Raw genomic sequence first — 14333 nt, forward strand, 5'->3', positions numbered from 1 at the left:
GCCGATATGTATTCTCATCATAGGGATATCATGAAGAAATCTGTGTGAAGCTACTATAGAAATGTGAGCTAATATTAATGAAATCAAATGGATTAAGTGATTTAAGTGGTTATCAGAAAGCATTAGAACTGGAAGAGACCTTAAAGATCATCTCTGTCAACCTCATTTTTCTGATGGGAAGTCAATAGAAATTATGATCTCCTAATTCATTCCACAACACGATAATTTAGTGAGAAACAAAAACTGAGTACTCAGGTTTTGTTTCTCACTAAATTATCATCCATAGAAAGTACTTTTAGCCTATTCTTGCCACTAGAAAATGGGATTTATTATTTTTAAAAGCCTACTTACATGGCAACATGGTATAATGAATGGATCAAGCTGACCTTTAAGACAGGAGTTCAAGTCCTACTTCCAAAGTATGACCACAGACAAGTCATTTAATCTCTACATGCTGTCCACAATTCTCATTAGTTGGAGAAAAGATGTTGACTTGCAATAGCAGAGCCAATTTCCTTTTTTTAGGCACTCTCTATACTTATGAAATCATAGGCCTAGTCAGTTGTCCCTGTATTTTCCAAAAAAAATTTGGAATAAAAAATGAAAAATGAATTTGTCTATTAAAAAAAGGAAGATTACCAAATAGGCTGTCATCACCATTTAAAAAAGACAACATTAAGCATTTAGGTCAATGCTAAAGAGAAAGCAGCACTATTTCTCTTCTAATTTTTCTCCAAGAAAGTCCTTCCATCTTGGAATTAATACTGTGTATTAATTCCAAGGCAGAATGGCAAGGGCTAGGCAATGGGGGTTAAGTGACTTGCCCAGGGTCACACAACTAGGAAGTGTCTTGAGGCCCTATTTGAACCCAGGACCTCCCACGTCCTCAATTTACTTTTGACTGGATTCATAAGTATCTTTGAAGTTTTCCTACAAAATAATTCTATTTCCAAAGAAATTTATAAAGATCTATTCTTAAGTTTTAGGCTTAACAGTTTAAACTTATAATTTTTCATCAATTTCTGATATATTCTGGGTTTAAACTAGGAAAGATAGTCATGAGGATTAAACTGATTTTTGAAAGATTATCCAATATTATTTTTTGATTACCCAACAGTATTCATGAGGTAACATGTCAATATGGACATACCCCACACCTCTATTGTCCAAAAACTACTAGTCAGTCTTTAAAGTTAAGGGTATTCAGAAAGTATACAAATATTTGGCAATTATAAAAGCATTACCCACTTATATCAAAACACCTCTAAATAGACACTTTTAAATGCTATCACCACTATTTTTGCCAGGAGTTTCTAATCAACAATTTTGGAAAACTCAAAAATTTCCCCCTTCAATTTATATAATTTCAACCACCCAATTTATTCTTAATGCCAGGAGTTATGTCTCCTATTACAATTTCTTTAAAAAGTTATTATGGGTGCCATATTATCTGTCCAGATCATATATGCTGTCATTTCCCTTTTGGTGTGTGCCATTGCAGTAAGGTTTATGTATGTACTTCTGAAGAGACTTGCATGAATTTGATGAAAAACACACTTAAGGTTACCTCTCTAGGTGCTTTAGCTATATATAGAGGCACAAACCCACCAATATTGGAACAAAAGAGGATTAATTTTCGATATCCTATTTTTGGGAGATGGACAGGAAATAAGAACTCTCAAGTTCATCATATGGAAAGCTGTTTCCCATTTATTCTTATACATCTTAGCTTTAGCTTTCTGAATCATCGTTGACTTGTAACGGTCCTGTAAACTTCACGTACAACTAGTTTTTGCACAATTGAGGGAATTTTTTTCCCCATAGGAGAGTAAAATAGAAGACCCTGAAGTATGTTTAGCTTTGGGAAAGAAGTATAGACCTATATTAAAAGTTGGCATATTAAACAAATAGGCTAAATAATTCCTTTCTAAAACTGCCTTGATAAAACAAAACAATTTGGTTCTTGACTTATTTTATGAACTAATTGAATGAACTAAATGAAAAGTTATGAACTAATAAGTTCATAATTTTTAAAAAATTCATGCCAACAACTTCAATTTCCCACCAACACTGCTAATAAGTAGTTAAGATTAAGAGTTCACCAAATCTACAATAACTGGTGAAATGGCCAAAATAGACAAATAGTCCTTCAATAATTAAGCATCATAATGAAACCAAATAGCACTGTACAGAAATTACTCTATTAAGAGTAATTAATATGTACGTTCAGAACAAGGATATGAAATTATTATGGATAATTGGTCAAAGAAGCACACATTTGATTTCTATTTCCTGACAAACTACTGAGATGTATTATTCCCTTGAAATTGGAGAGATAAAACAAATATAAATGACAGGAGAGAGATACTTATGCATCAATCCCTCCTAGTCAAATAAGGAAATAAGTGACAAAGTCTCTTGCACTGAAGTTATGTATTTAACAGTTTTACATGTAATATTTATATATAAAAAACTTTTAAGTGCTTTTCTCCAATTTATAAATCTAAAGAATTCAAAAATAAGGCATTCAATATTTGAAAAAAGTACAGATTTACAAAATGTGTATATTCTGTCATGAAAACTTCACACCAACATTATACACTTGGAAAAAAAATACAAACAGGATATATTACAAATTTATGTAGCAATAACTTAGTTCATACCATGCAATAAAAAGTACATTAATCAAGATACACAAGCTTTTAAAGGTTCTAAACTGAAGGGCTTTTTTTTCTTTTTTGCAGACACGTTAGGTATGCAAATCCTTAAAACCTGTGGCACTTAAAATTTCTGGTAGCCTTTCTACTGAGAGGTAAATTATACACAACAATGATGATGAGGATGAACAGAGCAGTTGTCTATTATGAATCATTCCAGCTTTGTTCAACAATAGCTGAAACTCTTTTCTCATATTCTCGTTTGTTTTCCTGATAAAGCTGCGCTGCCTGGCTATTGGCAGGACTGTTGGGATTAGGTTCATCCAGCAGAGACTGAAATAAAGAGAGGAAAAGTACATCTATTTAATACTTGAAACAGAATACATGACAATGATATAAAAACAACAGAAATCATTCAAAAGGAGTAACTATTGATATTAGTACAAACTCTAGCTAACAAGTTACTTAACTCCAATAATGGTCATTTCCTGATGATGTGGACTTAATTTCGAAAGCAAATAACTATCCACTCTCTTGGAATCATAATTCAAAGACAATCAGAAAAAGAACAACATTCTTCAAGAATACAAGAGACAATAAACTAACTTGTCTGCCAAATATACTTGTTATAGTTTAGCAACCAGCATTTTAAAGGCTCAGACTAAGTTGTGTTACTTGTGAAACAGCTAGTAGCAAAGCTTCAAATTTCCTTCATATAACAAAATGTGTTTAACTAGTGAATGGGGTGGAGTAGGTAGGGAGAAAACAATGCTAGATAAGATGTGTATAAAACTGAAGGGGTAGGAGAGAGAGCTTCAAAAAGTATATTAAAAACCAAAAAGCTAACCCCCCTCCCCCAGATGCACACTACTCTTCTTTCCTTTCTAACTGCCACCCTACCCAATAAACTCCTGTCATTCTATTTCCCTGATTTTTAAAAACAATTATCTATCACACCTTTTTTGCTATCTATGTTGCACTTAAGGGTGGGGAGGGGAATGCAGTTTATTGGATTAAGCAACCTTAATATTTGCTCATACACGATTATCCAAGATTCTTATTCTCTCTCCAGTTCCCCTTAAGTAAATAGAGGTCTATACCCTCTTAAATCAACAAAAATGCTCTATCTGGGATTCTTCAGCAAGATTACCCAACCAAAAGAAAACCAGATTTGCATTATTTCTAGTAAGAAAGAGTTTACTTACCTGAATTGATGTTAAAATAGAGGACACATCATACGTTGGACTCCAACGATTCTGGAGGATATCTAAACATATGCTACCATCGGCATAGACTGCAAATATAATACTGAAGTCAATAAGTTTACCTTATTATATTTCAAAGAGTTCCCAGAAATCTTCCCCATACATACTCCCTCGCCTGCAATGATTTTCCAAAAACTTCTTGCTTCCAAAGAAAGATCTCTCTCAAAAATAATGCCACCAAGAAAAATAATTATTCTAATTAGATGCCAATAGGAGAGGGCTGGGCTAGACCTATTATATAAGGTACCTTCTACCTGTAAGATTATGATCCTGTGACCACTAAAACTGTGTCAGTATTTCAAACTATGGAGATGGCAGTAACAACACCATGGCAGAAAACAACACCATTAGCAAAAAGTGCTCCTATGAGAAATGTGACAATTCCAAGATTGTACAAAGATACTTACCATTTGGATGAAACATCTTTGATAAGAACCTAACAGTGGGAGGTTTATTCGGATACTCTTCTGAGAATTCTATTACTAGTTTAAAGGTACCTGAGAGGGAAGAAAACAAAACCAAAACCAATAAAACAATTAGGAGCGATCATTTGGTACTTCCTTACTACCATGCAAACATAAACTGCCTGTTTTAGCTTGATAATTAACATCTATTAGAGTTAATTAGTGCTATCTATTGATGGCCATATTAAGTGCATGTAATATGATTAAGGTAGGAACAGTTAGGATTGCCAACATAGGCTCATTTATTTACACTCCTCTCCATTAGTCAATAAAAATAAATGGGTATTAAGTAAAATGTCTCCCTAGCTAAGGTAGGCATAGGGTGATGGATTTGAAATCAGACAACTTGGATTTAAAGTCTGGTTTACTTATTACTTGAATGATTCTTAATTTCTAGGAGCCTAAGTTTCCTCATCTATAAGATGAAGAGGCTGTACTGGGTTAATGATCTCTAAGTTTCCTTTTAGTTCTAAGTCTATGATCCTAGTTGATGGTCACATTTTTTTAGAAGGCAAAATGGTGTTTGGCTGTTGTCATTTCATTGAAAGTACTTAAAAGTTGCTACTATCAAAGTATTCAAGTCACACATCAAACTATGTAACTGAAGGGAACACTCTGCATTTGTCTCTAAATTCCTTGCAGAGGCAGCTGTGGCCACATGAAGAGAGAGCCAGTCTTTGTGTCAAGAAGATCTTTGGTTTAAGTCATGCCTCTGTGGCATGACTTAATTATCGTATCAATTTTCTATAAAATGATGAGTTCCAGAGAGGATTGTGACCTGCATTGGTAAAGGAAGAATTCTTTTTGTTTTCTTAGAAACACTAGAACAGTGTTTTGTAAATAATGAACAATTTTAAAATGTTGCTGAAATGAATTCAACTTCAAAATTAAGCTTTAAACATCATTTATGCCCCAAAATGTGACCATACCTAAAATTCTCTAATCTATGAATGCCTTATACACTTGTTTGAGGGATACAGTAAACTTGACATATTCCATAAAGTCAAAAGCAACAAACTTTTAGGCCAGCTTTCATTGTTAAGATCTAACAGACAAGCTTCAAGCTTTTCTTACCTCTACTACTTATATATTATATTACACAAGCATGCACTCAGGCTAATTCAAAAGACAAATGAAACATGACTTTAATTTTCCCTGACATCAGAGGCTCTTATTTAGGGAGGATTTTAGGAAGTCTTTATTGAATTAAAATATTTGAATATAAAAAATTTTTAACAGCATCAAGATTTCCTTGTTCGTTTACAATCTGAGATCTTTTCATCATAAAGTCACATGAGCAAATCAAATACTTCAATTTTGCATCCAATAGAGTTGGCAATTTAAACAGTATGAAGAAAATGAGTTTTAATAACAGATAGGTATTTGAGATTTGTGACTGCTCACTACAGATAAAAGTACTAGCTATCTTATTAAAAAGAACTAAGCACTCTTGATTGAGAAATGGCATGTTTGATAGAGGGCCATCTTTGAAATCAGGAAGAAATGAGTTGGAATTCTGCTTCTGATCCATAATAGTTGTGTGAGCACTGTCAAGAGTCATTTAACCTCTCACCAAATCCAGGCACTCCATAAGACTGTTAACAAACAGTTGATGATCTGCAAAATGGAAGGAGTTTCCACAAGTAGAATTCCTGACACTGATGAAATTACACATCTGAGTTAAAATATCTTATTTTAAAATTCTAATGGATGAATGTTAGAAATGTGATCATTTTAAGTAGTTCAATTTTAAAAAGATGTTATTTTTAGGAAAATCCCAAGAACTGGCTTAAAAAAATATATCAGTTCAGCTAAATAGTTAACAGAATTAGTTTTGGATTTCTCTGCTTCTCTGTGAAAACAACCAAACTTTTGTGCAAAAGAGAAAACAAATGTTTACTCTGGCTTAGGAGTGTGGAAATTCTAGTGTTGTAAAATATTCTACATGAAGCTACTGGAAGAAATGTTTAAAAACAACTCCTGTTCAACACCAGGCCAATATAGTCACAGCCGCCTAAAGGCATGACCAACCTTCTGATGTTTACCTCATGGGATCTCTCTACTGTGTTACAAACCATCTAAATATAAACTATTTTCAACATGGTTCCTGTCTCTTAAGTTTACTGTTCAACTACCCCAGGCAATAAACTAGGGCAATGAGGTTCATTTAAGCCTCAGAAGATAAAGTGAGCTGTCTTCTCAATAGCCTACAATTTTTTTTGTCTGCTTTTAAACTGGCTAGCCACAGCAGGAAAAGGTTTTAAGTAGAATACAGTAATATGCAAACTTGCTACTTAAAAACATCCTCTTCATATTGGAGAGAACAAAGAAAAGATCACCAAGACCACTTACCATCCTCAAAGGGTGTGCCTTCTGGCCTGAAAAAGTTTAAAAAAAAAATCCAATTAACTCATATTCTTCAAATCACCTTTTTAAGATGGAAATCAAAATACTAGAATTTAAGATGTCTGAGAGTAGACCACTTTATCCTGGTTACCAGGATGATTTGGTATCTTTTAGCATTATTGCAGTGAGAAATAAGGCCAAGCCCAATGTGGGTGTTGAAGTTATCATCAGTAAGTCATTTTCTTGACTGCCATTATTCTTTGCCCTGAAATCTTTTCCCCTCTTCTCATAACAATTTAACCTTTCCAAAAAGGTTTAAATACAATCTGTGCAGAGTCCATTAAGGATTTTAATAAAAATAACCATTGTGTTAAGTTAAAAATAAGCTTATTCTTCCTTCACTGAGATTATTCCCACTCATCTACTAAAAACTATCAATTAGATAAAAATTCTGGGACAAAGGGGAAAACTTTTGGGGGACCCTATTTCAAGATGTTATCAAAAGTTTTTTTTTTTAGATCAAAAACTTCACTTCAAACATAATTTGAATTTAATGCTTATGGTGTCTATAGCAACAATAAAACCCTAGGAAGAAAATAAACAGAATAAAGGCAGAGAAGAACAAAATACTACAAAATACATAAGGTATAATGGAATTTTAAATGTAAAGAAAAAATCAAGTTAACAATTTAACATATAGTTATTGAGATAAGGAACTAATTGTCCACTTTTATTTACATAGACCTGTGAAGCATTGCCAAATTAAGTGATACTTTTCCCCCACAGCAGGCCAAAATTCATTCTGGGTTCTACTGGAACCCAAGACTAACTTGACACAGAAGACCATCAGTTTTTCTTGTACCATTTTACTAAATGTAAAACTTCAACTGGTATGCTCAAATAAAGTACAATTAAATAAATTTGTATAAAAGACCAAAAAGCACAGGTGAGATCATTTTCATAATACCATAAAAAAAATTCTGGTAGAAATGTCCAGTTCCCTAATTTTTCCATACCTTAATGGTCTCTTATTTGGTTCCTTTGTACTGTGCTAGGCAGAACCTCCCCTAACTTGCATTTCACTAGTGCAGCTTTTTAAAGCTATTGATGAACTCCATGTACTACAATATGGTAAATGTTCAAAGGATGATGAGGCCTATCATCTTGTTATCATCTACTACTTACCCAAATATAACTGCATTCCACTGCATGATATTGTTTTCAGATGGTGCGCCGCTGACACCCACAGGTGGGTCTTCTTGCAATCTAAGATTAAGGAAACACACAAAAAAAGTTGACTATCAAATCCAATGAGAAGGTCCACCAAAGCTGTTTGTTCCACATAGTCTTTCAGAAACTCAATCTACATTACTTTAAACTAGAAGTATCTCCAAGTCTTTGCTGAAAGGACATAGGTTCCTTTTCAACCTCTGAATGAAAAAAATCTAGTGATACCTAATCCTTGTTGTCTTTAAAGTTATATAGCACTCCAGGTTCTCTGGAGTTTTTACAGGATTTAGGAACAATGATTTTTCTTCAGATTAAGTAGGATGGTGTTCTCTTAAGAACTTAACACAAAGCATTAACTGAAAGTCCAACTGCCAAGGTAATTCTGATTATTGGATCATAGTGTTTAAAGCTAGAAGGGGCTGGCATTAAGTCATCTAGGTTAACTAGTTCAATTTATGGTGAGGAAACTGAGGACTGAGAATTAAATGACTTGCCAAATCACACAGAAAGTTAAAGTTAAGGAACAAAGCTGATATTCAAGTCCAGGTACAGACTTTGAATCTACTATCCTTTCCATTATGTCCCTCTGGGTCCTTTGTCCCATCATTAATTTTTATATACTTGCACAAGCTATATGACAATATATTTTTATCCTGACCCTTGTTATCTGGCAACATGGAAGACAACATACAATTTACAATGACAAATAGTTCAATGATGTCTACTAGAGGCAGCTAGGTGGCACAATGGATCGAGCACTTCCTGGAGTCAGGAAAACTTAAAGAGTTCATTATCAGCCTCAGACACCTACTGAAGCTGTGTTAACCCTGGGCAAGTCACTTAACCACTGGTCTAAGTTTCCTAAGTAAAATGGGGACAATAATAACATCTATCTCATAGGGGTGTTTGAGGAATCAAATGAGACAATATATGGAATATGCCTAGCACATATTAGGCATTCTAGAGATGCTAGTTATTGTTATTAATAGTAGTATACCTGTCTACTAATAAACAACTTATTTATAATTCAGTTTAGTTTGGAAGGAGGCCCAATATACTTGGAATCATATTGAAAATTAGGGTCATCTAATCCTGAGGTGTCAAATTTGCTGTCTATAACACTCTCCAGCTGGAACTGGATTAAAATGTAATTGAGAAATACTTAACAAAATAAATTTTTAAAAGACAAAACATATATAGTATTACATTTTAAAATTAAGTCAATATGCAGTCCCTAGGATCCTTCCTTATACTTGGATTAGTGAGTCAATCCCCCCTTTGAGTTTGGTATCACCTGTTCTAGTTCAAGTTCCTCATTTCATAGATGAGGAATCTGAAACTCAAAAGTTGGATGATTTGAATAACTATAATAAATTGTAAGCAAAAACTTCTTTTCATTAGACCCTATATGCTTAGTTAAGATATAGTGAAGATGGGGAAGCATCTAGAAATAACTTCTCAAAAGCAAATAGATCTTTTATTATTCTTTACCTTTCCCGGGAAGGACCAGATTCAATGATTATAAAAGCTGTGACAAAAAAATCAGTCAAAACAACAGGGGTTTGGAGTGAACGTCAGGGCTAGACAAACAACCATACAAATAACCTTCCCTGGGGTCAAGTTCACCCAGGCATTCAGCTACTTCCTGATTATAAGCTCTCCGTGGTTTTTTGGCTGCCATTCTCCAAAATTTAATTAGGCAGGAACCAGACCAAAGCAAGAAAGCCATATAAGACAGAGTAACCCAGAGTAACAATGTTTTTTTCCTGAGTACAGTATCCCCAAATGATATCCCACAGCTTCATAAATGAAAATAATTTTGTATATAATCATGCAGAGTAGAATTGTTCATAGTAAATAAGTCTTATACTAGTAATGACTGACCATTCTGATTCTAACAGACTGTTACACAAAAACGGCAACTGAAATGTTAAATATTTATAGGGATTTATGGATTACAAATCAGTTTATATTATATATGTATGTATACACACATATATGTATATAAATGTCATTTGAGCTTTTAAAACTACCACAGTTAAGTAATGCAATACTACTTTTATTCTGCAATTAGGGAAACTGAAGCTCAAAAAATTAAGTGCCTTGCTTAGTCACAAAGCTAATTAATTAGGTGGCTAACTCTAGTAAGACTTCTAAACAGCCAGGATTTAAAGGATGCATTCAATTGTTCAGCAAGGTGTGGCAAAACTTTTATTAAGAATTAAGATTCCAAAAAAATCAAGTCAAAGGTCAGAACAAGGAAAGTACCCAAAGATATCAAGGTCTGTGAAAAGAAGTGATCCACTGATAAATCAAGGAAGGGCAATTACCGGAAATTTAAGTTTAGTGTGCATATTTATTTCTCTTTTGCAACTAACATTGGGCAATTCACTACCCTCCCTTCAGGAATAAACATTATGGCCCCTTAAGCAAGTTCAGCAGCCAGCAACAAAGCTGCAGGATTGGTTTATCTTTCAAAATAGTCAAAAAATCAAATTTCCTGTTAATAAACCCCACTGTGGTTGTAAAAGTACAATTTTTTTTAGCATTTAGAAATGTAATATATAAAAAGTTTTGTTGCCAACATTAAAATGTATCCAAAGAAATTTTTAAAAGAAAAAACAAAGAGGAATTGAACCTGGAACCCATATTGTATTATTCAGAAAACTAACCAAAGATCTGAGCCATAAGTATGTTAACTGTTCTGTTGTTTTTTTTTAATCAAATACATATGACTTCTAATTTTTCTGGAATGTGCTTCAAGTGTGTTTACCCAATAACAGGAAAAAAACAGGTAAGATATGGATGGGGTCAACAGACACCGAGGACCCTTATTTAGGGAATCTTCTTTTAAAGGCTTCAGCTCTAAAGTTTTATATGTAAAATACTAGTGCAAATTATACAATACTTTGCATCAGAAGTATTTTATCTTCATGCTGAATTTTTTTTTCTTTTTTGTAAGATTCAAACACATTCCATTTGAGCAGAATCATACCATTTTCCTCTGGGGAAAAGGCACCCAACAACAGCTCTTTTTGAATTAAGAGACACAAGTGGTTCATGCTTCAGGAAAAACATATCGGAAGCACTTCACCTGAGAACTTAAAAGGGTGTAATGAGAGCTCTCTAATTTTTAAGTAACTAAAAACTTTATGATAAACAAGACAGGTCTCTCCCTAGACAAAGAAGTCATTCCAATCATTTCTATTTAAGCAAAAAAAAAAAAGTATTAAAATGTTGAGGAAAAGAGGATAGGTTCAGTAACATTTCTCACTTCTTATATTTCCCAGGCGGATGTAAAGGTAAGTAAATGACTTAAAACCTAGTTTGTCAAAATCCCATCCTTCTCAACAGATAAAAATCCCAAAATCAAATCCTAATGCACCAGGGGAGAGCCTTGTCCTGCCACTTTAAATACTAGCAAGAAAGGCATTTTTTCAAACGTTAAAAGTTACTAGTTAAAAGGTTTAGCCAACATTCCTCCTAGTAACTAAAAGGTGATCTGCTGAATTAGTGATACCACCAGAACCCTAACTAGCTGTTAGGAGGCCTTGAAAGGGTGGTTTTGGTTGGGCTTAGCAGCCAGTAAGGCAGTTTTTTGTTTTTGCATTTTTTTCCCGGAGGGGGGTAAAGAGGGGGAGGAAGAGACTTAATCTCCAGCTTCCTCCAAATTCTCCACCCTCTCACCAAAGGACTGGGGGGTTACTAAAGGCCCAAACCCAAACCCCGAGGTGAGGGAATAGGATTCAATTAGAAAAACAGAACTAAGATTCCGGTTGGGGGAAGGGGATCCTCCTTCAGGGAAAAGGACACTCCGCTAGGGCATACAATAACAAGTGGAGCAGAGAAGGATGGAGGTGGGGGGGACAAAAGAGCTATACCCACTCCACCCTCCTCCAAACCTGGGGGGTCACTCGACTTTCGCCTCTAATTAAATTAACAATGAAACCCAAGCCGGCCAAGAAAGTCAGCACCCTCCCCCCAGCTTCGGGTCCAAACATGGGGGTGTCCAATCTCCTTCCTCTATTACAAAACCAAACGAAACTGAGACTAGCCCTCCGTTCTCCAAACACGGGGGTGTCGGAGCTCCCTTCTCCATATGGGAATAAAGAGGTAGGCGAAGAAGCAGGAGGCCTGTGCAGACCCCTTTCCCCCACATTTTCGCCTAGGGAAGGGGGGGATAAAAATTGGAATTCCCTTGGCCCAGAACTGAAGGGTTACTGAGTGCAGCGAGCTCCGGTAGGGAGCCACCTCAAACCCGGCCCCTACCCCCAGACCCAACCGGGGATCTAAGACAGGCCAGGCCGCGTCGCGGAGCGAAAAGGAAGGTGCCCTGCGGCCTGGCTGGCCTCCAGTCACCCCTCCTGCCGAAAAGGCTTCGGAGAAGAGAGGAAGCCCTCTGGAATCTAGGACGGGGTGATCTACTGGGGCAGTTACCGCTTGAAGTCCCGCATGAGCCTCCTCCTGGCCGGGGTCGACATGATCCCCCCGCTCCCCCGCGGTCTGTGTGAGAGAAAAGAGTCCCGAGCTCCCCACCCCCCACCCCCCCGGCCGTAGCACTCAGGAGCACCGCCACCGCCAAAGCTTCACAAACAACCCGCAATGACTTCTTCATCCGCTGCACAGAAGATCCCTCCGCCCTCCGCCTGTACCACTATGGCGACTTTGTAGGAGGGGGAGGGAAGGGAGTAGTATGAACGAATTCTACGTCCTTCATCAGAAAAATATCAGCCTTCGACTGTCGCACTATTCTTCCATAAAATATGCTTTATTTCCGCCTCATTTCCTTTGTATAGTGCGTAAGTGAAATTGTATTACAACCAATCTTCTCCTAGTTCCCCCTTGATACTGTCTTAGACTCGTCCGAGTGGGGAGGAGTCGGAGATGCCGGTGGGGGTGATGCAGCCAGCTCCTGAGATTTCAGGCTGGAGGAAGGACAATGACGTCACATCACGTGACACTCGGTGATACTGTCAACAATTCAGATGAGGGGGAGGGAACTAGACCACGTGGCCCTGTGACGCAGGCAGAAAGGTCTCGGGGACTGGACTGGAACCGTGAAGTTTCGAGGAGAGGTTGGCGACTTTGCTGTTGATGGAAGGAGCTTGTTTGGTGATGGTTCTTTTCAGTCATCTTCTAACAAGCTGTTGTCCTTGCTACCAGTCAGAAAGCAGTAGACATACTCCCTGGTCGGAATGAAGGCTTGCATTTCTTTTTGCCTTCCTCTTTCAAAACCGGGAAGATTTCGTTGTCGCAGGCACTCCGTCTCCTGACGAACTTTGCTACCCTTATTATTTGAGAGGCCTTTACGAATTCCTGTGGTGGAATGAGTCACCGTCCTGCAGCCCCCCTGGAGATCGAAACTCCAAATTTAGCTAGGTGGGTTATTTCTTAGAAAGGAGGCACTTAAGCGCCCTGGGACAATAGCTTGTTTAAAATCTAACCAATTGTGCCAATATAATTTGAGGCTTAAATTCTTCTCCATCCCTCCACATACCCACCCCTCGTCCCCCCCTCGTCCCCCAAAAGTACAGAGCAGAAACACAGTTCTCAATCTGTAGAAATGTTACTTCTATGTATTGCCCTGTAGGACCGTAGTAGAGAGAAGAGTTTTTAGCGATGGGCAACAACAAATGGCGACAGACACATAAAAAGGAATTAAAATGCCCAAATATGGGCATACATAGCTCCAATTCTTCGCTGCACTGAGGTTATTCCAGAGTTGGACATTCTAGGCAGGTTTGTATGTTCAGATTTATTTCAGGTATAACTTTTTCTTGAATCTGATTTTTTCATTTGAGGATTTGTACCAGTAAGAATTAGTGGATTTTTGTCTATAAGAAATCATTCTGCTTTGAAAAAAGTTGATACATTACAGATTGGAATTTGGTTGGAATTTAATATAATGTTGGTCCTTATTTTTTCATTTGTTCATGAATTGTTTATTAATAAGTACAGTGTGCAAGCAGGATACTAGCTGCTCAAAGAGATCCAAAGGTAATTAAGATCCCTGTGAGATACAAAGATAATTATGATATAATCAGTGACCCAATGGAATTTTTAATGTCAGGAGCCTATACATATCAATAAGTCCAGAAATTTATTGTCATTTTGTAGAAAGAGATTTATGATTTTAACAGACTGAAGGAAATTTCCACCTGGCAAGTTAAGTGATGAACATCCTCTCCAGATTCTTTGGAGAATATGTAAAAAATGAGACAAATGCTGACCTGATATCACTTCATTATCTCTATTGAAAGAAAACAAACCTTAAGGATACTATGGTACACTCAGATATACCTGGAACTATAGTAACATTATAATAAAGCATTGCTTAATCCTTTGTTGGAGTTATGCTTGTCTCAAAAGTG

The 14333-nt window shown here is 36.3% G+C and overlaps 1 protein-coding gene across 1 annotated transcript; it reads right to left on the bottom strand.

Moving 5' to 3' along the window:
• Nucleotides 1–2418: 2418 nt before the first annotated feature.
• Nucleotides 2419–13481, bottom strand: UBE2B (ubiquitin conjugating enzyme E2 B). Its single transcript, XM_001365676.5, has 6 exons — nt 12400–13481; nt 7918–7998; nt 6739–6764; nt 4330–4419; nt 3863–3951; nt 2419–2990 (listed from the first exon to the last, which is right to left on the bottom strand). The coding sequence occupies exons 1-6, from the start codon at nt 12441–12443 to the stop codon at nt 2862–2864; spliced, it is 459 nt and encodes a 152-aa protein (XP_001365713.1). The 5' UTR covers nt 12444–13481; the 3' UTR covers nt 2419–2861.
• Between the last annotated feature and the right edge of the window lie 852 nt (nt 13482–14333).

This window comes from Monodelphis domestica, chromosome 1 (genome assembly GCF_027887165.1).
Source record: "Monodelphis domestica isolate mMonDom1 chromosome 1, mMonDom1.pri, whole genome shotgun sequence".
Lineage (NCBI taxonomy): Eukaryota > Metazoa > Chordata > Mammalia > Didelphimorphia > Didelphidae > Monodelphis > Monodelphis domestica.